General features: G+C 42.4%; 1 protein-coding gene across 1 annotated transcript in view; it reads left to right on the top strand.

Annotated features, from left to right (window-relative positions):
* Positions 1-25423, top strand: part of LOC106588620 (uncharacterized) — a 77476-nt gene that overhangs the window by 8977 nt on the left and 43076 nt on the right. Inside the window, exons 4-11 of the mRNA XM_014177785.3 lie at positions 1971-2051; positions 15318-15429; positions 17090-17213; positions 23468-23743; positions 24298-24378; positions 24660-24779; positions 24964-25008; positions 25132-25194. Of these exons, the coding sequence (XP_014033260.1) occupies positions 1971-2051; positions 15318-15429; positions 17090-17213; positions 23468-23743; positions 24298-24378; positions 24660-24779; positions 24964-25008; positions 25132-25194 (902 nt within the window). The remainder of the gene's footprint in view (positions 1-1970; positions 2052-15317; positions 15430-17089; positions 17214-23467; positions 23744-24297; positions 24379-24659; positions 24780-24963; positions 25009-25131; positions 25195-25423) is intronic.

Raw genomic sequence — 25423 nt, 5'->3', positions numbered from 1 at the left:
CCTTGTCAGCTCAGGGATTCAATCTAACAACCTTTCAGTTACTGGCCCAATGCTCTAACCGCTAGGCTACCTGCCGCATAGCTATCTTTTCTAAGCTAGCGTTGTAATTGTTGGCCACAATAGGTATGTAGTATTACTAAAAACGGAACTGAAGACCTACAACCACCAGCAAAGCCTCTTCGGTTTATAAGTTTGGAAATGCTTAAATAAAGGAAAACTCCACACAAAAACTATCTTTTGGTATTTGTTGTTTCATTAGCCCATTGTTAATATAGTCCCAAACTGTTTTGCGTGTCAGAAATAAAGTTTAAGATATATAACTTTCAAAATACAGAAATATGTCCAGTATGATGCATTTTGCATCATATGAAAAAATACAAATAAACCTGAACAAGCAAGGACACAAACAATCACACAACATGAAGCACATCTCGGCGAGAGAGACCACATCACATGTAGAAATGATCGCTTGCTTATTTCCTTTTCTGCCACAGTAAACAACTTATTAATAGACATGAACACCGTGACAACACTAACAATCTACCAAGGATAAACTGTCTACCTGGATTTTCCAATTATGCACTTGACTCTGCGTTTACAAAGAACAAGACATGCCAAGAGTCTGAGCCATCCCTGTAAAATGGATACCATATTTAAGTTAAGCCTTCTTATCTCAACAAAGTCCTTTTTATAGCCGCGATTAAAGAAAATTACAGGGTCTGATAGTAAATGATTGTCAGAGACACGATCTGCTGTGCGGTTTGGGTGTCTGGCTGCTGCTGCACACACACACACACACACAACCAAATGTATTGTTAATCATAAGTGTGTAAGTGCAGTTAGTTCCTCTGATGCCAACGTATCATAGAGTAGCATCACGGTTCAAAGCCCATAATGTGAGTTAAAACTGAATTCCTCTGGTCTTAACACAACTATGTTGAGGAATTTAAACAACTACACCGTCAACATCATTTAGTACTATTTCAGAGATTTTACCAATAGAGATCAAAGGAATGCAATGAGAATTGAGGTCTCTAATATGCCTGTTTTTGCACATGAACATCGTACAACAAACCATACAGTGTTCCAGGAAAGTAGAGTGAGGTGGGCAAAGAAATGTACAGTACATTTACATTATACTGTACCCCGTCTCCAACTGAGCCACTAGTCTCCATCCCAGGTTGAACATCATACAAAGAACCCCATCCCATTGTGCCAGCAGCATTGATACCTGTTACTTCAGCAACAACACATAGAACATTCAGGATGGGGTATTCCCTCTTACAAATAGAAAATACTTCTCTGCCAATGTAAACTAACCCTGAGTGGAGGTGTTGCCTTTCTTCTCTGTCACCACTGGCATCACTTGGCTGTCCCAGGCCTCTGGTGTGTGTGTGTGTGTGTGTGTGTGTGTGTGTGTGTGTGTGTGTGTGTGTGTGTGTGTGTGTGTGTGTGTGTGTGTGTGTGTGTGTGTGTGTGTGTGTGTGTGTGTGTGTGTGTGTGTGTGTGTGTGTGTGTGTGTGTGTGTGTGTGAGTGAGAGTAATACGGTCACCGCTGGGGTTGGTACATGCAGCCCTACTCCTACTGAAGCCAGAGGGAATGTATCTTCTGGGGCAGTCTGTCTGTGTCAAATAGACTGTCTCAGATCTACAGGTAGTTTCAATGAAGGATCCCGTTTCAATGGGACGCTCCCTATTTAACTCTGATCATCTAGTTAAAACTAATGAGCCTATTCAATGACAACTACGCAGCTAACAAGGTTTCTAGGGTAGGTCAAAGATAGCATTCTGTATAATATATATTTTTTCATTTCACACTGTAAACATTGATTTGTTGACTGCATGAATCCAATCATGTATTCTTGCAGCGTAAGACAAATTATAATACAAAGTGCTAACTTGAATTACTGTATATGGAAGGCATAAACTATAAGATTTTTTCTTACCCCAATCAAATTCTGCTCTCTCAGATGTGCTATGCCCCAATATGAAGGTCCAACCAGACCGCTTCAAGCCCAACAGCACCAGCTATGGATTGGAAGAAGTTCCAGGTAAAGACAACTTTTATTCTCCCTTTTTTCACTTTAAACTCAATGTTTCACATTCATCAAACAGAATGGTCAAATGCAATGTATCTTAGGTCTGACTGAAAGGATCATTGGATCTATGTAATCATGGTAAATAACAGCATCTGACTATAGGCCAGCTACACAAATACCTGTTTGTTTTTCATTCTTTACATTTTTTTAAGACCAGATGGTAAATGAATTGCTAAATGACTTTCTATACCTTCTCCTCTATCACTAAAGACCTTCCTTCGAGAACACAAAGGAAAAAGTATTTGAGACAAGCTAAAACATATCAATTCATTTATCATTCGCTGGGGCACTTTTCCATTGTTATAATGTTACAAAAAGTATCAAAACTTGCTCCTGAAGTAACCTACTTCCCTAGAGTTGACCCACAGACTTTCCTTTCGACTACAAGAGAAGGTGGGACGTTTCGCTAACTGAACAGAAACTATATCACTATCTATGACAACTTAAAAATAATAATTATGGTCTAGTTCTCTATTTACTAGTTATATTAAAGGAACCTCAGCAGGTTCAGGTTCTTCTTGTGGTCTCTATTTTCAGTGGCTGTGTTTCTGAGTTTGAGAAAAGTGGAGCAGTAGTGCTTAACCAGATAGGTAGGATGTTGTCTTACAGTCTTAAGGGATCTAAGTTCCTGTCTATGCCTCCCACTCAAAATCACCATGCTAAGAGGAAAAACAGACAGGGACGGGACGTCTGACTCCTGCTACAGCCTCTTTACCTGGGGAGAGGAAACTGTCAAATCTAGTTTGAAACGCTTGCAATATCATGAAAGCAGATCAGAAAACAAGTATTGGAGTCACGACACGGAGATATCTAAATCACAGAGAACATCTAGCAGTGAGAAATGCTAGCTTTACAGGCTGTTCAAAATGCGAATTTGCCTCGCAATCTAGTCTATCAAAGCGATATGAATAATAACATACTTTAGAGTTTTACTGCTTAATCCTTTTTCCTTTACTGCTCCTGAGTATTAGGATAATCACGGATTTAGGGTCAAAATTTTACTGCCAAAACATCAATCTCTTCACTCAAAAGGCTACATTTTTATACCACCACGTAGTGCAAAAGGCAGGGTGGCCAATCTCATCTAGACAAGCAGTAACACCACATTCAAATATTTAACTAATAATATGTTTCAAATAAGACTGATTAGCTGAATCAGGTGTGTTACTGCTTGGCGGGAACAAAAGCCCGCACAAGCCCTTAGCAGATAAGACCGCTGGGGGAGTCCTCTAAGGCATTGTGGGACTAAGTCCTAACTCAGTCATGTGTAGCTGCATATTGAAACAGCTTTTCAGCCAAGTTCAGGAAAACCCTATCCGGGAGAGAACAGAGGTTTAACAATGTTGGTTTTAAACCTGTCTGGGAAGCTGAGGCCTTCTGGCAGAGCTGGTGTTTAAAACAACAGCTTCTCCAGTGGTTCCCGCTGACTAGACCTGATATATCACATCCTCTAGTAGACAACACCAGTGCTAATTATGTGGCTGGGCCTTTACTATAAACTGCAGTATAAAGAGGAAGCAATTAGGATAAATCACTAGAACTATGCAGTTGTTTCAAAATGCTTCACATTCACAACAACAAGAATTGTATGCACGCATGACTTTAGGCCACTTTGGATAAAAGCGTCTGCTATATGGCATATGTAGATAAATATTATTTCATATATATTACATACAGCTGAATTGTGCAGGCAGATCTCAGTGTGTGTTTGATTGATTGGCAGATATGGGTCAATCCACACACACACACACACACACACACTGCTTTTACTGTTCATTATCTATCCTGTGGCCTAGACACTTCACCCCTACCTACCTAATTTATATGTACATACAGTTGAAGTCGGAAGTTTACATACACCTTAGCCAAATACATTTAAACTCAGTTTTTCACAATTCCTGACATTTAATCCTAGTAAAAATTCCCTGTCTTAGGTCAGTTAGGATCACCACTTTATTTTAAGAATGTGAAATGACAGAATAATAGTAGAGAGAATTTTTTATTTCAGCTTTTATTTCTTTCATCACATTCCCAGTTGGTCAGAAGTTTACACACACTCAATTAGTATTTGGTAGCATTGCCTTTAAATGGTTTAACTTGGGTCAAACATTTTGGGTAGCCTTCCTCAAGCTTCCCACAATAAGTTGGGTGAATTTTGACACATTCCGCCTGACAGAGCTGGTGTAACTGAGTCAGGTTTGTAGACCTCCTTGCTCGCACATGCTTTTTTAGTTCTGCCCACATATTTTCTATAGGATTGAGGTCAGGGCTTTGTGATGGCCACTCCAATACCTTGACCTTGTTGTCCTTAAGCCATTTTGCCACAACTTTGGAAGTATGCTTGGGGTCATTGTCCATTTGGAAGACCCATTTGTGACCAAGCTTTAACATTTTACATTTTTTGTCATTTAGCAGACACTCTTATCCAGAGCGACTTACAGTAGTGAATGCATACATTTAATTTCATACATTTTTTTTTCCTGTGCTGGCCCCCCGTGGGAATCGAACCCACAACCCTGGTGTTGCAAACACCATGCTCTACCAACTGAACTACAGGGACTTAACTTCCTGACTGATGTCATGTTCTGTTCTGTTAGAATCTCCACCCGGCACAGCCAGAAGAGGACTGGCCACCCCTCATAGCCTGGTTCCTCTCTAGTTTTCTTCCTAGGTTCTGGCCTTTCTAGGGAGTTTTTCCTAGCCACCGTGCTTCTACACCTGCATTGCTTGCTGTTTGGGGTTTTAGGCTAGGTTTCTGTAGAGCACTTTGTGACATCAGCTGATGTAAGAAGGGCATTATAAATACATTTGATTGATTGATGTCTTGAGATGTTGCTTCAATATATCCACATCATTTTCCCTCATCATGATGCCATCTATTTTGTGAAGTGCACCAGTCCCTCCTGCAGCAAAGCACCCCCACAACATGATGCTGCCACCCCCGTGCTTCACAGTTGGGATGGTGTTCTTCGGCTTGCAAGCCTCCCCCTTTTTCCTCACAAACATAACAATGGTCATTATGGCCAAACAGTTCTATTTTTGTTTCATCAGACCAGAGGAAATTTCTCAAAATGTACGATCTTTGTCCCCATGTGCAGTTGCAAACTGTAGTCTGGCTTTTTTTATGGCGGTTTTGGAGCAGTGGCCTCTTCCTTGCTGAGCGGCCTTTCAGGTTATGTCGATATAGGTCTTGTTTTACTGTGGATATATATACTTTTGTAACTGTTTCCTCCAGCATCTTCACAAGGTCCTTTGCTGTTGTTCTGGGATTGATTTGCACTTTTCGCACCAAAGTACATTCATCTCTAGTAGACAGAACTGGTCTCCTTCCTGAGTGGTATGACGGCTGCGTGGTTCCATAGTGTTTATACTTGCGTACTATTGTTTGTACAGATGAACGTGGTACCTTCAGGCATTTAGAAATTGCTCCCAAGGCTCCAACCAGACTCCAATTTTTTTTCTGAGGTCTTGGCTGATTAAATTGATTTCTCATGATGTCCAGCAAAGAGGCACTGAGTTTGAAGGTAGGCCTTGAAATACATCCACAGGTACACCTCCAATTGACTCAAATCATGTCAATTAGCCTATCTGAAGCTTCTTAAGCTATGACATCATTTTCTGGAATTTTCCAAGCTGTTTAAAGGCACAGTCAACTTAGTGTATGTAAACTTCTGACCCACTGGAATTGTGATAGAGCGAATTAAAAGATAAATAATCTGTCTGTAAAGAATTGTTGGAAAAATGACTTGTGTCATGCACAAAGTAGATGTCCTAACCGACTTGCCAAAAGTATAGTTTGTTAACAAGAAATTTGTGGAGTGGTTGAAAAATTTGTTTTAATAACGCCAACCTAAGTGTACGTAAACTTCCGATTTAAACTGTACCTCAATTACCTCGTACCCCTGCACATTGACTCGGTACTGGTATCCCTTGAATATATACAGTACCAGTCAAAGGTTTGGACACACCTACTCATTATGGGTTTTTCTTTATTTTTACTATTTTCTACATTGTTGATTAATAGTGAAGACATCAAAACTATGAAATAACACATATGGAATCATGTACTTAACCAAAAAAGTGTTAATCAAATCAAAATATATTTTATATTTGAGATTCTTGAAAGTAGCCACCCTTTGCCTTGATGACATGCTTGGCATTCTCTCAGCCAGCTTCACCTGGAATGCTTTTCCAACTGTCTTGAAGGAGCACTTGCTGAGCACTTGTTGGCTGCTTTTCCTTCACTCTGCAGTCCAACTCATCCCAAACAATCTCAAATGTGTTGAGGTCAGGTGATTGTGGAGGCCAGGTCATCTGATGCAGCACTCCATCACTCTCCTCCTTGGTCAAATAGCATATACTTACACAGCCTGGAGATGTTTTGGGTCATTGTCCTGTTGAAAAACAAAATGATAGTCCCACTAAGCACAAATCAAATGGGATGGCGTTTCACTGCAGAATGCTGTGGTAGCCATGCTGGTTAATTGTGCCTTGAATTCTAAATAAATCACAGACAGTGTCACCAGCAAAGCACCCCAAAACCTCCTCCATGCTTCACAGTGGGAACCACACATGCAGAGATTTTTTTCATTTCATTCCATTTCAATGATGGCCTAGTGGGTTAACTGCTTTGTTCAGGGGTGGAACAACAGATTTGTACCTTGTCAGCTCAGGGATATGAACTTGTAACCTTTTGGTTACTAGTCCAACACTCTAACCACTAGGCTACACTGCCGCCCCAAGATCATCTGTTCACTTACTCTGCATCTCACAAAGGCACTGCGGTTGGAACCAAAAATCTAAAATTTGCTCTCATCAGGCCAATGGACAGATTTTCTCCAGTCTAATGTTCATTGCTAGTGTTTATGGGACCCAGCCAGTTTCTTCTTCTTTTTAGTGTCCTTTAGTAATGGTTTCTTTGCAGCAATTCGACCACAAACTCTCCTCTGAACAGTTGATGTTGAGATGTTACTTGAACTCTGTGAAGCATTTATTTGAGCTGAAAATTCTGAGGCTGGTAACTCTATGAACTCTGGATCTTCCTTCCTGTGGCGGTTCTCATGAGAGCCAGTTTCATCATAACGCTTGATGTTTTTTGCAGCTGCACTTGAAGAAACTTTAAAAGTTCTTGAAATGTTCCGTATTGACTGACCTTCATGTCTTAACGTAATGATGGACTGTCGTTTCTCTTTATTTATTTGAGCTGTTCTTGCCATAATACATATATAATTATATATATTTTTTTATATGTAACATTTTATTTAACCTTTATTTTACTAGGCAAGTCAGTTAAGAACAAATTCTTATTTAGAATACCGGCCTACCAAAAGACAAAAGGCCTCCTGCGGGAACGGGGGCTGGGATAAAGAAATAAAATAAAAATATAGTACAAAACACACGTCGTGACAACAGAGACACCACAACACTTCATGAAGAGAGACCTTAGACAACAACATAGCATGGCAGCAACACATGAAAACACAGCATGGTAGCAACACAACATGACAACAACATGGTAGCAACACAACATGGCAGCAGCACAAAACAACTGTCACAACTGTCAGTAAGAGTGTCCATGATTGAGTCTTTGAATGAAAAGATGGAGATAAAACGGTCCAGTTAGATTTATTGTTTGCAACTCGTTCTAGTTGTTATCTGCAGCGAACTGAAAAGCGGAGTGACTTGGTCTTTTACCAAATAGGGCTGTATTCTGTATACCACCCCTTTCATTGGCAAGCAATAAGTGAATTATTGATGCCCAGAGCTGGAAACAGATGGCTTCCACATCATCAGATAAAAAATGGGATTGATAGACCTAACAACTACAAATGGGCAGATGTTTTAGTAAGTGGTGTCAGGTGTGGTCACAGGACGTTTCCAAGTGTGGCTAAACCTCTCCAAAGTGGCATATGTCTGTAAATTAGAGAATTCTGGTGCTATTACATATTTGTATTTCCTAAATTTCCCACAATTTCTACCATATCAACCTCACTCAAACATTGTGGTGATGTTATGGGGTATCCAGGGTACATTCAAGTGTCTTTCAGCCTCTCCAAAGTGTCAGAATGTGGTAATTGTACTGTTTTTGCACACCGGATGTGCCTAAAAGTTATTGTTCACTATAAAAACATTTTTTTTACAACACCAACCTCTCTCAAACATTGTGGTGGTGTCGGGGGACATCCAAGTGTTTTTTCAATCTCTGAATGTTTAGCCTAGGCATATCCAATGTATTGGTCCCACAAACAAATTAACTGTTACAAAAACAATATAAAAGCAACAGCTATACATAAAAAAATACATAAAAATGTCTTATCAAACACAAACTTGGTTACACACGTGTCTTTCACTAAAAAAGGCGCAAAAATAGAAATAAGCTGAACTATTTACAAATAGCATTCATGTTCATTTTTACATCCCAGGTGTAGATGATTAGATGTCAGTTTCACCATAGCTTGTGCATGTCGTGATAGTCCTTGAAGCAGTCCCTCTCTGCCAGGAAACAAAAAGCAAACTGGCATTTCGGACAGAAGATCTGGCATTTCACCCTTTTTTTCTCCCTGTGTTTTGTGCAATGCTTGCAGTTCTTCCTTTTCTCATGTGTGTTGGATAGTTGTGCTAACCTTGAGTGAGGGGCCTTGTGATGGTTGTGAGGTTGCTTTGGCCCCCCAATTCAGCCATTGCCAACACCAGCTGCTCTCGGAAGGCCAACTGGGAGAGAGTAGTTTGACCTTTTGCTTTGGCCATTTGTTTAAGGAGAATGAAAGCATTTACTGTAGCAATGTCCACAAAGTGGGAAAAAAATCTTATACCACTTCCTGGTCTTGTGGAGGACCTGAAAGAGCAACAGATAGGTCGACACCCCCCATGCTGGCATTGTAGTCCTTCACAGAAACAGGAATGGGGACATTCTTCCCTTTTCACCCTCCTTGAGACATGGTTGTTATTGAATGCCTAATGCTTTGTGGTGAGCATGGTTACTTCCCTAGTGTCCTTCCATGTCACAAAAAGCAGCTTGTTAGTCCTGATCCAACGTATGGTCCCCCTCTCCGCTGTCTTTGTTATGTCGTTTACCTTGGTCTTGGGGAAACCGATTCTGTTAGGGCGAATGGTGCCACAAGCCCTTATTTTCTTTTTCATGAGGCCTATGACGAGTGGATGTAGACGGGGTGATTGACATAACAGTGGGGGGACCTTGACCGGCGGGGGCACTTGCTGGGGAGGGGTGGCTCTCAAATCATCAAAATCCTTTACATCCTCCACTCTGTGGTGAATAAAATAAAGGGATAGATTGTTGTAAGACACACAGAATTAGTTGACTACATTTACAAAACTACATTACTGTAGAGTAAAAATACCAAGCACAAACTTTATCTGTACAGAGACTGACATAGAAGGTGTGAAGCACACACACAATGCAAACAGTAATGCTTTGGAGACAAAGGCAGAGGTGAGAACCACAAATAAACAATGGCCATGAGAGTTTAGTGGCCTCTCATAAGTTACAAGGATGACACTTAAAACTGCAAACAGTGAACTAATATGAAACATAAACAATAACTACTTTGGAATTACAGTATATGACATTGAAATTACTTGTTACATAGGCCTATGTAAACTAAATCCAAAGCATCAAAAGCAGGCAAATTATAATAAACTAAATACATATAGTATTTTAGCAATATAAAGTCATGAAAATGATTTACTTACAGATCTAAAAGTGTATCCAATCCTTATAGAAAGCAATCTTTGTCGAAATCCTCGTTGTCCAAATCGTTCCCCTGATCCGAGTCCAACCAGTATTTTATTCAAGCTTCTATGTCGGTATACTTATTCATAGCTGCCTTCTTATTAGCGTCCTGTTCGATATTATTAGTTTTTAAATTTTTATTTTCTTGAGAAGCCATCTTTTATGCTAAAGCAATGAAATGAAAGCGATGAAATCTGTTTTACAATGTAATGTATTATGCTCGGTGAGTCACGTCTCTGAGCCAGGTAGCAATAGTTCACATTACGCATAAAAGGTTCAAGGCCTTGCTTTGTCCCACCCAGGTCAACTGCATATCCCTGGAAAGCTTATATCATTGGCTACAAGACTGCCAAGGTGCCATTGTAGCCAATCTCCTGTGTAATGGATGCCTAAGGTGTGTAAGCAAGCGACGTCATATTTTTGATGCGCAAAGATATAGTCACTTGGTGTACATTCGATTTTGCCATTAAGTCATACATCATCAGATAATATTGGCAATAGGCTAGATTTGTTCTTACCAACCTAAGGATGAATTTAATATCCTCCGTGTAGCTATAGCTCAAACACAGACCAAATTGAAGCTTATCTTGCAAGATGTTTGGTGAAAATGTTGAGTAAAATAAAAATATTGACTCTCGAAGCTGGTGGTAGGTCATAGTTAGACAAATAAGACATCCTCATGATCTGTGGAGTCTCGGCTTTCGGTGAGTATCAATGCATTCCGTGTTTATATTGTTTATGCTTCACAACGCTAACCAGAATGTAAGTAGCAGCCATCTTGAAACGAGGTAATCGGCTTGCCCTTATACATTCGTATGGCCATACATGGTGGAAAGTCACACCAAAGAAACGTTATGCTGAAGTACTGAAAATTCCACAGAAGAACATTGTTTCTGAACATTCTCTTAACTATTTGAGAACGTTCCCAATGTCAAACCTGTTAGAGAATGTTTCTAGAACATTACCAAAATTGAAATGAAATGTAACCATGTTTGAACTTTTAGGAAACATTCTGTTAAAGTAATGAAATACCAAGAAAATAACGTTTTTGGTCAAGTTCCCTAAATGTGCTGAGAATGTTCCAAAGCCAAGCATCTTTCCTGCATCATTCCCAGAAAGTTGTGTGAGGGCTGTATGCAAAATAACCATAGGACAACCATGTTCTTACCAATCTCTAAGAAACATATGGTTCTCAGAACGTTATGTGCTGGCTGGGATCAAACTCCACTTGTTTAAAGTCAGAAGCCTAAAATTAGCTTTTGTATGCAGTAATGTCATGGTGCTCTAATGGAACAGTTGTGTGTGCGAGTGTGCGTGCGAGTGTGAGTGTATGTGACAGGACTGAGGTTTCCAGGGTTAGTCACCCACCATATTAATGTGGTTTGAAGAAAACACACCCTTTTAAACAACAAACAAGTCAAGGTGGCAATGCCAGCAGGGCCAAGGGCGGGGTGTTTACTAATGTTGCCAATTATCCATCTGATCTGATTACCAATGCCAATGCCTATAAATACACAGCCAGTCTGGCATAATTCATGAGAAAAGTGGATTGAATTATATTTGTAGTTTTTGTCTGCTGTAAATTTTTCTTACAGCAACTGTGTATCTGGTAGTACAGGCAGCTTGAATACCCTGCTATTCTGAGTTCATTCATAAGTTTCAGTCCAGAATGCAGACTGCTCTTCATGCAACAGAGAATCACTCTGAAGAGAGTTTTAATCAGGCTACAGTACACATTTTCTCAGTTAGATTTGAATCACATTTCCCATATGTACATAATTCAGAAGAAATATGCCTTGCGAATGTCAATACGCTATGCTTAACATTGTTCAAGGGGCAGTTAAGTTTCATTATGGAGGCGGTAATGTGAGAGTGCTGCTGAAACCTACTCTGGTTCTGTAGAAACAGCCTTGAAACACACATTAGCAACAGAGGAAAAAATAAAAAATAAAAATACAGGGGCCCCTTAGCCCTGTCATACCACGCTGCTGGATATCTGATAAACATTCCTCTGACCTGCTGCATCCATCTACTTCATCTCACAGCAAGGAAGTGACAACTACTAAGACAGACAGACAGACAGACAGACAGGTCCGGCCCCACACCGCTAAGAAAATGATGGTAGGGGAAACACTGGGGTAACTAGCCTGTTGGTTCTTTAAACAGAGACTTTGAGATCAGATGTCATCCGGGTGGGGCGTGGTTGAAGGAGGTACCAAACTACCCATAATCCAGCTGTGAGTTTTTTTATACCTCTGTTTTCTCTTCTGTCACCGTGCTGCAGTATGCAAATACTCTCTGTGCTCCATTGGCTCACTGAGTCCCATGGCTTTAGGGACGAGCCATGGCTGTAGCACAGACCTGTAATTTGGATTGGCAGAGGATGCTGTATAATCATCATCCTCCAAAAAGTTATTCTGAACAGCCGAAGAACAGACGGCCAATGGGGCGACCTGGCTCTGTGGGGAACGCCAAATGAGTGCAGTGACTAGGAAAAGGAAAGACACTGCATTCTTTTGATCCAGACAGATGGCAACATCGGAGCTCTGGGCTTGGCTGCCGGTTCATCATTACACACAGTGGGGACATCATGGCCGCCAGTCTATGGTTCAATGGTTCTCTACTGACTCTTTTCAGTATTTATTCAACATGTTGGGTCAGACCAGACGACCAAAGTCCATCTCTCAACACTCAGATGTAAATGAGTTAGGCATGATGATTACTGAGTGACTAAAAGGTTTCCTCTGGCTCTGAATGGTGATATTACCAGTCAATCTCGCCACTTGTTCAATAGGATCGCTGAATGGTAGGAGACTCTATACCTACACCAGTCTGGGAAGTTTTCAATCAAACCAGTTTAATAGCTACTTTGGTGGTCTATTAGTAGGTAACCACAAACTACAAACAGAATTTCCTTCTGTCTGTACCTATTCTTTTCTCAGGTGATGACATACTGTAGGGTGGAGACCCCAAATATGCATAGTTCTACGTCCCTTTAGGGTGTGAGAACTGTTTGGTATTTTGAGTGATCATTGCATGTTTTATGCTGGGATGACAAATGCCTATTTGCTAACTCCAGAATCACGAATATTACGGCTATACAATACCATGGGATTCCTCTCGCTCTCTCTCTCTTTCCCCCCACCCCCCCTAAATTAAAATGTATCTGTCTCGACGTGATAATAACGATATACAGTGCATTCAGAAAGTATTCAGACCCCTTGACTTTTTCCACATTTTGCAATGTTACAGCCTTGCTCATAAATTCATAAAATATATTTTTCCCCTCATCAATATACACACAATACCCAAAATTGACAAAGCAAAAACAAGTCTTTAGATTTTTTAGCAAATGTATAAAAATAAGGAAATAAGTATTCAGACCCTTTACTCAGTACTTGTTGAAGCACCTTTGGCTTTTGGGGTGTGACACTGCAAGCTTGGCACACCTGTATTTGGGAAATTTCTCCAATTCTTCTCAGCAGATTCTCTCAAGCTCTGTCAGGTTGGATGGGGAGCGTCGCTGCACAGCTATTTTCAGGTCTCTCCAGAGATGTTAGATTGGGTTCTAGTCTGGGCTCTGGCTGGGCCACTCAGTGACATTCAGAGACTTGTCCCGAGCCACTCATGCATTGTCTTGGCTGTGTGCTTAGGGTTGTTGTTCTGTTGGAAGATGAACCTTCGCCCCAGTCTGAGGTCCTGAGCGCTATGGAGCAGGGTTTCATCAAGAATCTCTCTGTACTGTGCTCCGTTCATCTTCACCTCGATTCTGACTAGTCTCCCAGTCCCTGCCTCTGAAAAACATCCCCACAGTATGATGCTGCCACCACCATGTTTCACCATAGGGATGGTGCCAGATGTAATGCTTGGCATTCAGGCCAAAGAGTTAAAACTTGGTTTCATCAGACCAGAGAATCTTTTTTCTCATGGTCTGAGTCCTTTAGGTGCCTTTTGGAAAACTCCATGCAGGCTGTCATGTGCCTTTTACTGAGGAATGGCTTCCGTCTGGCCACCCAACCATAAAGGCCTGATTGGTGGAATGCTGCAGAGATGGTTGGCCTTCTGAAAGGTTCTCCCATATCCACAGAGCTCTCCAGGAGCTCTGTCAGAGTGACCATCGGGTTCTTGGTCACCTCCCTGACCAAGGCCCTTCTCCCCCGATTGCTAAGTTTTGCCGGGCGGCCAGCTCTAGGAAGAGTCTTGGTGGTTCCAAACTTATTCCACTTAAGAATGATGGAGGCCACTGTGTTCTTGGGGACCTTCAATGTTGCAGAATATTTTTGGTAGCCTTCCCCAGATCTGTGCCTCACACAATCTACGGACAAATTCATTCGAACTCATGGCTTGGTTTTTGCTCTGACATGCATTGTCAACTGTGAGTCCTCATATAGACAGGTGTGTGCCTTTCCAAATCATGTCCAATCAATTGAATTTACCACAAGTGGACTCCAATCAAGTTGTAGAAACATCTCAAGGGTGATCAATGGAAACAGGATGTACCTGAGCTCAATTTAGATTCTCATAGCAAAGGGTCTGAATACTTACGTAAGTAAGGTATTTCTGTTTTTTTTAATTGTTAATAAATGTATATACACTACCATTCGAAGGTTTGGAGTCACTTGGAATTGTCCTTGTTTTTGAAAGAAAAGCACATTTTTTGTCCATTAAAATAACATCAAATTGATCATAAATACAGTGTACATTGTTAATGTTGCAAATGACTATTGTAGCTGGAAACTACAGATTTTTAATGGAATATCTACATAGGCGTACAGAGGCCCATTATCAGCAACCATCACTCCTGTGTTCCAATGGCACGTTGTGTTAGCTAATCCAAGTTTATCATTTTAAACCCCTTTTGCAATTATCGTAGCACAGCTGAAAACTGTTGTCCTGATTAAAGAAGCAATAAAACTGGCCTTCTTTAGACTAGTTGAGTATCAGCATTTGTGGATTCGATTACAGGCTAAAAATGGCCAGAAACAAATAACTTTTTTATGAAACTCGTCAGTCTATTCTTGTTCTGAGAAATGAAGGCTATTCCATGTGAGAAATTGCCAAGAAACGGAGTATCTCGTACAACGCTGTGTGCCACTCCCTTCACAGAACAGCGCAAACTAGCTCTAACCAGAATAGAAAGAGGAGAGGGAGGCCCCGGTGCACAATGTGCTTTTCTTTCAAAAACAAGGACATTTCTAAGTAACCCTAAACTTCTTAATGTTAGTTTATATATTGTGAGAAACGGTATAAATATCATCCTAATTACTTGGGTAATTGGTATCTCCCTGTCAGTCATTTTCAACCTATAGGTATATTTTATGTTTTTTTGTGTGTTGCTCCGGCCTTTTCATGATCTGTGCTCCCTCTATTGGTGATCAGAAGAAGGTTCTACAAACCACGTTATGTATTTGATTTACTCGGCTACAACTCTAGGCTAATCATGTTATTTTCTGTCCCGTCTGTTGCAGGGTTTGACCTGATGGAATACTTCAAAGTGGAAAACATACTGGGATTAAGGTTTGATGAGGGCCAGAGCTCCTATGTTCGACTTGGGACCATGCCTATTGTACAACAGACAGAGTGAGTGAATTATTTTGTATTTGCTGTGACAAATACCATGCGAGATCGCGCCAGTGGCTCAGGCCACAAGGCGATGGAAGTCATGGCACAGGTGTGATATTTGGCCGTGTGCATACATGGGATGGTAGTTTAAGTGATAATGCCAGAGAAATGTTGGCACGGGTGTTGTTAGGCCTGAGTCGGAGCTGAGAAAAGCTGCCTGCCTGCCTGCCTGTCTCATCCTGACTCCCGACACGTTCATTACTATGGGACATCTGGAGATCGAATTTGAATATTGAAATAAAGTTGCAAATGTCGGAGAGACAGACGGCAAGGTTTATACTAATTTCCGCTGTAGAAAACTCATTGTTAGTCTAAAAGAAATCTGAAATAATGTCCAGATGCTTTTTATAGTGGAGTTCAAGTTTATAAATTGCCTGGCTGAGCTGATGAGACAGTGGAATTTGAACAGAGTAAATAGGCTTTTTAACATCATAGATTTAGCCAATGGTAACTTGTGGAATAGACACCGGATGGAATGCGGTTTTATCAAATCAGCATTCAGTATTAGACCCAACAGTTGTTAATAAGCAATAAAACCACCCGTGTTCAACTATAGGGAAAAATACTGGAATTGGCTTAGATTGTTGACAACATGTAAACTATATTTAATATCCAAATGTTTATTGAAAACATAATCACATTTGCACGATGAGCACTTTCTGTCTCTCAAATACATCATTACAGTTGTTGGTTAGCTAGCTAGTGAATTTTTGCCATATTAGCATATAAATGAGTCAAAACACCTCAAAACAATTATCAATAACAAGATGCAACGATGTCACAACCGATTCCCCACATAGCAGCTTCTTGTCATTGTTGCTAAAGATCTGACTGTTCAGAATCATAACACCACACAGCCTTCTGCCTCATTGATGCACACATCATTTTAATGACGTTGTCAGCCAACCCGTCTATACCAATGAGGAATCTAAACCCTGGTTCTGGCTCGAGGGAGTACAGCTATGACTGGAAGTTACTTTTTTGTATCAGATTAGAAGAATTTACCAAGCAGGTTAAGCTGCTACAAAAAGTCACTTCCAGTTGTTGCTGTACTCTGTCAAGATCCAACCATAAACCCAGAATTTCTGAGGCTATGTGTTGGCCATTGTGCCAGTTCTTAGACGGTGTTCAATTGAAGTAAAAGCATTTTTTCTTTCTCATCAATTATAACGTTATTGTTGACCCCAAATGTTTTATGGGAGTTGAAAAGGTAAACAAACAACACCCGTTTGTGATGAAAATCTCAGTTGCAAGCTGATTGATCAAATCAAATCAAAGTTTATTGGTCGCGTACACAGTTTAGAAGATGTTATAGCGGGTGCAGTGAAATGCTTGTGTTACTACCTCCTGCCTGTGCAGTAAAATGTCAAAGAAGTTCATAAATAATGAATAGTCAAGAAACAAGAAAGCAAGAATGTCAGAACGAATCCAATTAACAACCCAAATAACACTGTCTCAGTAATCCAAATACAATCTAGTCATATAGTCAGAATGATATGTAGGCCTGTAGCAGTAGATATACTACAGTGAGCTATGTCAACAATCCAGCGATAATGCATGCATGTAGTGTGGATGTGATGATTGAATGGCAACCATCTGTGCTGTTGATGTTTTCCAGAGACGTGTTCCCTCAAGGTCTGCCAGATGAATATGCCTTTGTGACGACTTTCAAGTTCAGGAAGACCTCGAGACGGGAGGACTGGTACCTCTGGCAGATCTTTGACAAGTATGGAATTCCACAGGTGGGTTATCATAGTGGTGTGTGTGTGTGTTCATCAACAGACCCCATGCTGAGTCTATTGTACTGCCAATTGCAATGCTTGGTACGTCGACAGAGAGGCATGATGATTATTTTCCTGATCATTTGTACCATCGAATAGCATTGGGGATGTTGTGTTATACTGAGTGGAACAGGGGAACCCAAGAGCAGACTCAGATGAGGAGACTGGGATGAAGTAACCAAGGTATTTATTGACACACAGGGGGGAGAAGGAGTGCAGGTCAGGGGAAGCTAGGGCGGGTTGCTGGAAACAGGGTAAGCAGGTCTGGAGGGGAATCCAAGGGAGTAGTAGAGTGGGGAATCCAGGACAGAGTAGCAGGATGACGAGACGTGCGACTGGAGACAGGGACCAGAGTCAGAGTGCGCAGAACTGTAGCGGAGAGGAAAACAGCATCAGGCAAGGAAAACAGGCACAACAGGATTTGACTAGTAACAAATGACTAGAATCATAGACTGACTGAGCAGAGATTACAATCTGGCAGCATGGAAGTGGCAGGGCTAAGGAATTGGAGAGGTCTTGATTATGGAACAGATTGCAGCTGGTGGGGATCTGCTCTGACTCCAGCCTATGCCCACACACTGCGAGAGTACTGGGGGAGTGGCAGCAGGTCAAGGAGACACAGGATGAGCAGTAGAGGGCATTGCAGGAGCACGTGACATGTTTTTTAATTTGACCTTTATTTAACTAGGCAAGTCAGTTAAGAACATGCTCTTATTTTCAATGACAGCCTAGGAACAGTGGGTTAACTGTGTTGTTCAGGGGCAAAATGACATATTTTTACCTTGTCGGTTTGGGGATTTGATCTTCTAACCTTTCGGTTACTAGTCCAATGCTCTAACCACTAGGCTACCTGTTGTTCCTACCCATACCAAAAACCGTGGATAGATGGCAGCATTCGCGCAAAACTGAAAGTGCGAACCACTGCATTTAACCATGGTAAGGTGACTGGAAATTTGGTTGAAAACAAATAATGTAGCTATTCCCCCCGTAAAGCAATCAAACTGGCAAAACATAAGTACAGAGACAAAGTGGAGTCGCAATTCAAAGGCTCAGACACTGCCCGTTTGTGGCAGGGTCTACAGACAATCACAGATTACAAAGGGAAAACCAGCCACGTCGTGGACACCGACATTTTTCTCCCGGACAAGCAGAACAACTTCTTCGTCCGCTTTGAGGATAACACAATGCCACTGACGCGTCCTGCTCCCAAGGACTGTAGGCTCTTGTTCGCCATGGCTGATGTGAGTAAGACGTTTAAGTGTGTTAAACCTCGCAAGGCTGCCGGCCCAGACGGCATCCCTACCCCGTCCTCAGAACATGAAACAGATCAGCTGGCTAGAGTGTTTATGGGCATATTCAATCACTCCCTATCACTGAGAATGGTGCCGGAGGAGATGGCTGCCATTTTACGGGCTCTTAACCAATTGTGCTATTGTGTGTTTTTTTTTTACTGATTTTGTACATAAATGTTTCTACTACTGTCTCTTATGACTGAAAAGAGCTTCTGGATATCAGAATAGCGATTACTCACCTCGTACAGGATGAAGAATTTTTCTTTAACGAGTCTGACGTGAAGGATTCAATTCAGACACTGGACAAGGCCCAAATCCCGTCATTTGCATGAAGAACAGACAGAGATATTGGGGTTGTAGGTCGGGGTGCCTTGAAAGAATCCGACGGTGAGGGGGTAACCCACCTCTACCATCTGTCCTATTAGCCAACGTGCAATCATTGGAAAATAAACTGGATGAACTCCGATCAAGACTATTCTACCAACGGGTAGATATCTTGTGTTTCACCGAGTCATGGCTGAACGACGACATGGATAACATACAGCTGGCTGGGTTTTCGGTCCATCAGCAAAATAAAACAGCTGCCCCAGGTAAGACAAGGGGTGGCGGTCTGTGTCTGTGCCAATAACAGCTGGTGCATGAAATCTAATATTAATGAAGTCTCAAGGTTTTGTTCGCCTGTGTAGAGTATTTCATGATAAGCTGTAGACCACACTATTTACCAAGTGTTTTCATCTATATTTTTTGTAGCTGTCTATTTACCACCACAAACCGATGTTGGCACTAAGACCACACTCAACAAGCTGTATAAGGCCATAAGCAAACAAGAAAATGCTCATCCAGAGGCGGCGCTCCTAGTCGCCTGGGAATTTAATGCAGGGAAACTTAAATCTGTTTTACCTCATTTCTACCAGCATGTTACATGCGCAACCAGAGGAAAAAAAACTCTAGACCACCTTTACTCCACACACAGAGATGCATACAAAGCGCTCCCTTGCCCTCCATTTGGAAAATCCGACTATAACCCTATCCTCCTGATTTCTATTTACAAGCAAAAACTACGGGACTGTTTTGTTAGCACAGACCGGGATATGTTCCAGGATTCTTCCGATGCCATTAAGGAGTACACCATATTAGTCACTGCCTTCATCAATAAGTGCATCGATGATGTCATCCCCACAGAGACCGTACGTACATACCCCCCAAAAAAGCCACTGATTAGAGGTAACATCCGCATTGAGATAATGGGTAGAGCTGTCGCTTTCAAGGAACTGGACTCTAACCTGGATGCTTCTTAGAAATCCCGCTATGCCCTCCGACGAACCATCAAACAGTTAAAGCGTCAATGCAGGACTAAGATTGAATCTACTTCACCGTCTCTGACGTTCGTCAGATGTGGCAGGGCTTGCAAACAATTATGAACTACAAAGGGAAGCACAGCAGTGAGCTGCCCAGTGACACAAGCCTACCAGATGAGATAAATGACTTGCTCGCTTTGAGGCAAGTAACACTGAAGCATGCATGAGAGCACCAGCTGTTCCGGACAACTGTGTGATCATGCTTTCCGTAGCCGATGTGAGTAAGACCTTTAAACAGGTCAACATTCACAAGGCCACAGGGCCAGATGGATTACCAGGACGTGTACTCCAAGCATGCGCTGCCAAACTGGCAAGTGTCTTCACTGGCATTTTCAACCTGTCCCTGACCGAGTCTGTAATACCTACATGTTTCAAGCAGGCCATCATAGTCCCTGTGCCCAAGAACACCAAGGTAACCTGCCTAAATGACTAACCGTAGCACTCACAGCTGTAGTCATGATGTGCTTTGAAAGGCTGGTAATGTCTCACATCAATACCATTATCCCAGTAACCCTAGACCCACTATAATTTGCATACTGCCGCAACAGATCCACAGATGACACAATCTCTATTGCACTCCACACTGCCCTTTCCCACCTGGACAAAATGAACACCTATGTGAGAATGCTATTCATTGACTACAGCTCAGCGTTCAACACCATAGTGCCCTCAAAGCTCCTCACCAAGCTAAGGACCCTGGGACTAAACACCTCCCTCTGCAACTGGATCCTGGAATTCCTGACAGGCCGCCCCCAGGTGGCAAGGGTAGGTAACAACACAACTGCCATGCTGATCCTCAACACGTGGGCCCCTTAGGGGTGCGCGCTTAGTCCCCTCCTGTACTCCCTGTTCACCCACAACGACAAGGCCAAGCACAACTCCAACACCATCATTAAGTTTGCAGACGACACAACAGTTGTAGGCCTGATCACTGACAACGATGAGATAGCCTATAGGGAGGAGGTCAGAGACCTGGCCATGTGGTGCCAAGATAACAACCTCTCCCTTAACATGATCAAGACAAAGGAGATGATCGTGGACTACAGGAAAACCACTCTCATTGACGGGGCTGTACTGGAGCAGGTTGAGAAACCAAGACAGTCGTGAACAGGGTATGACAACAACTATTCCCTCTCAGGAGACTGAAAATATTTGTCATGTGTCCTCAGACCCTCAAAAAGTTCTACAGCTGCACCAACAAGAGCATCCTGACTGGTTGCATCACTGCCTGGTATGGTAACTGCTCGGCCTCCGAGCACAAGGCACTGCAGAGGGTAGTGCGTACGGCCCAGTACATCACTGGGTCCAAGCTTCCTGCCAACCAGGACTTCTATACCAGGCGATGTCAGAGGAAGGCCCTAAACATTGCCTAAGACTCCAGCCACCCTAGTCATAGACTCTTCTCTCTGCTACCGCACGGCAAAAGGTATCGGATTGCAAAGTCTAGTTCCAGGCTTCTTAACAGCAACTACCCACATGCCAAAAGACTCCTGAACAGCTAACCAAATGGCTACCCCACCCCCCACCCCATTTTTACACTGTTGCTACTCTCTGTTTATTATCGATACCTCGACTAACCTGTTCCCCCGCACATTGACTCTGTACCGGTACCTCCTGTATATACAGTAGCCTTGTTACTGTTATTTTATTGTTGCTTTTTTTTCTTAAATGTTCTTATTTTGTTATTTGTAATTTTTTTAATTAATTGTTTTACTTCATTTTTTTTGTAAATACTTTCTTAACACTTATTTTTTCTTAAAACTGCATTTTTGGTTAAGGGCTTGTAAGTAAGCATTTCACTGTAAGCTCTACACCTTTGGTATTTGGCGCATGTGACAAATGTGATTTGATTTGATTTGACTATCTGCTGTCCCCACTTGCTTGAAGATGTCCACCATTGCTTTCTTGGGTACAGGAACAAAGGTAACTGAACTAAATCACTATCTCCCTGTAGCACTCTCTGCTGTCATCCTGAAGTGCTTTGAGAGGCTAGTTAAGGATCATATCACCTTTACCTTACCTGACACCCTAGACCTACTTCAATTTTTTATACCACCCCAATAGATCCACAGATGATGCATTCACTGTCACACTACACACTGCCCTATCACATCTGGACAAGAGGAATAGCTATGCAAGAATGCTGTTCATTGACTATGGCCCAGCCTTCAACACCATAGTTCCAAGTTCATCATTAAGCTCGGGGCCCTAGGTCTGAACCCCGCCCTGTGTAACTGGGTCCTTGACTTCCTGACGGGCCGCCCCCAGGTGGTGAAGGTAGGAAACTACACCTCCACTACGCTGATCCTCAACCCAGGGGCCCCACAAGGGTGTATGCTCAGCCCCCTCCTGTACTCCCTGTTCACCCATGACTGCATGGCCATGCACGCCTCCAACTCAATAAGCAAGTTTGCAGACAACACAACAGTAGTACCGTATGCTGATTACCAACAATGACAAGACAGCCTACAGGGAGGAGGTGAGGGCCCTGGTGGAGTGGTGCCAGAAACATAACCTTTCACTCAACGTCAACAAAATGAAAGAGCTGATCGTGGACTTCAGGAGACAGCAGAAGGAGCACGCCCCTATCCACATCGACTGAACCGCAGTGGAGAAGGTGAAAAGCTTCAAGTTCCTCAGCGTACACATCACTGAAAGTCTGAAATAGTCCACCCACACTGACAGTGTGGTGAAGAAGGAACAACAGTGCATCTTCAACCTCAAGAGGCTGAAGAAATTTGGCTTGGCCCCTAAGACCCTCACAAACTTTTACAGATGCATAATTGAGAGCATCCTGTCGGGCTGTATGACCACCTGGTACGGCAATTGCAGCGCCCGCAATCGCAGGGCCCTCCAGAGTCTGCCCAACGCATCACCGGGGGCACACTGCCTGCCCTCCAGGACACCTACAGCACCCGATGTCACAGGAAGGTCAAAAAGATCATAAAGATATCAACCACCCGAGCCACTGCCTGTTCACCCTGCTATCATCCAGAAGGCGAAGGCAGTATTAGGTGCATCAAAGCTGGGACCGAGCGACTGAAAAACAGCTTCTATCTCAAGGCCATCAGACTGTTAAACAGCCATCACTAGCCGGCTACCACCCAGTTACTCAAACCTGCCCCTTAGAGGCTGCTGCCCTATGTACATACTGGAGACATGGAATCACTGGTCACTTTAATAATGGAACACTAGTCACTTTAATAATGTTTGCATACTGTTTTACTCATGTCATGTGTATACACTGTATTCTACTGTATTTTATTCAATGCCACTCCGACATTGCTCGTCCTAGTATTTGTATATTTCTTAATTCCATTATTTTACTTTTAGATTTGTGTGTGTTGTTGTGAATTGTTAGATACTAGTGCACAGCTAGGAACACAAGCACTTTGCTGCACCCACAATAACATATGCGAAATCTGTGTATATGACCATTAAAATTGTATTTTATTTGATAGCATAGAACATGTTATATTTGCCTATCACGTGTATAAGAGAGTCCTTTCATTATTAACATATTCAACTTTATTCACTTGATCCTTCCACTGTCGCTCCTACCCAGGTGTCTATCCGTCTGGACGGTGAAAACAAGGCAGTGGAATACAACGCAGTGGGGCTGACCAAAGACGCAGTGAGAGCTGTGTTCAAGAACGAGGAGGTGGACAACCTGTTCGACAGGAACTGGCACAAGATCGCCCTGAGCGTTGAGGCCAAGTCGGTGTCTCTCTACCTGGACTGTAAACTCATCCAGACCCTGCCCATCGGGGACAGGGAGGACATCGATATCCACGGGAAGACTGTGATCGGGAAGAGGCTGTACGACAGCGTGCCCATTGATGTGAGTGGCTGGGTGTTACAAATATCAGGGTTGAGGTTAGGAGCAGTGGGAAGGTCAGGGGATTGGAAGTAAGCTACAGCAAGTGGTGGAACAACATGATGGATTAAAGGTGCAATATGTAACTTTTTGGGCAACCCAACCGAATTCACATCGAAATCTGTGTTATGGATCATTCTCATTGAAAGCAAGTCTAAGTTGCAGTAGATTTGTTCTATGTTCCCCATTTCTATGCTTCTCATTCTTAAGTTTTGTTTTTGTGTCAAACAGCTGAAAATAAAATATTTTTGTTTATGGGAAAGATATTTCACAGCAATTTAGATGGTACAATGATTCTCTACACTATATTTGCTTGTTTTGTCACTTAAACTCAAATTAGGAGAACTATTCGATTTTTAGCAACCAGGAAATGGCGGAGCGATTTCTGCATAGTACATCTTTAAGGAAGTACTGTTTATATTGTATTTTTAGACTAGTGTCCATCTTGTGATTCTGTGTTCATGTACTGTACTGTAGTGTATACATTTAGCTAACTTTGTGACTTTCTGTCCCTGCAGTTTGACCTCCAGAGGATGATCATCTACTGTGATTCCAAACACGCTGAGCTGGAGACCTGCTGTGATCTGCCCACCGGGCCGGTGAGTCAGACAGTCAGACAGACAGACAGGGCACCTGTCTTTGTGCTAGGCCACTCCAGGAGCATGTCTGCCATGGTTCTCATACTCACCTTACAGTGGTGAGCCACTGAAGTGAGTCAGCCAATCATCTGTCACTGTGGTGGGCCTGGGCCACTCTGCTGGACAGAATGCCTGTCATACCTCACTGTTTCCTGAGAGATATCTTTCCTTTTTTTCCTTTTCTCTGTCCTGCCCACTTACCTGGCTCACCTTCAGACGGTAACACTGTTTTTTAATTCCAGTGCCCCAAGAAGGTGGTGACAGAGGCCCCTCCCATAGAGATCCCCACCCCCACCCCTGCAGGTGTGGAGCAGCAGAGAGGACCCCAGGCGGTCAACTGCTCCTGTCCCGCTGGAGAGAGGGTAAGATGCATAGGTCAAAATTCAATCATAGGCCATAGCTCCTCTATACTTACAATGGAAGTGTTGTTTGATGGTTTCCAAAGATCTGTTTATGTATTCATGTTTTAGTGATATGCAAAAGAGATCTCATATTCAATGTGACCACCTGATGAAATAATGGATCAATAATGTTCCTTCCCCACAGGGAGAGATCGGTGTACCTGGGTTTGCCGGTCCCAAGGGTGAAAAGGTCATCTAACGCTCATCTTAATCCATATCTCGTGTGTGATACAACAATATTCCCTGTTCCTGGATCTATTTCTCTGGGCTCGTTGTTGTGCTCTGTCACAATGTCACATGCCTACTCTTACAGGGTGATACTGGTGCTCTGGGAGCAGCTGGACCTACTGGCCTCAATGGAGCCAAAGGAGAAACTGTATGAAAACATTACTGTGATAATGTCAACCATACTAATGCCTCATTTACAAGATCTTATATCTTCATTTGACTCTGTTTCTCACAGCAGGAAAATAATCCAGCAGCGCCAGGAAATGTGAATTTTTTGTAGATTATAATTAATGGAGAATTTTGTAGGGGTTGATAAACATTTTCGTTAGCGTAAATCAAGTCAAATCAATTGGAAATTGGCAACTTTATAAGCCCTT

Source organism: Salmo salar, chromosome 27 (assembly GCF_965601325.2).
Source record: "Salmo salar chromosome 27, fSalSal1, whole genome shotgun sequence".
NCBI lineage: Eukaryota > Metazoa > Chordata > Actinopteri > Salmoniformes > Salmonidae > Salmo > Salmo salar.
The sequence above is the reverse complement of the archived record's forward strand: the minus strand, read 5'-3'. Positions and strand labels throughout refer to the sequence as shown.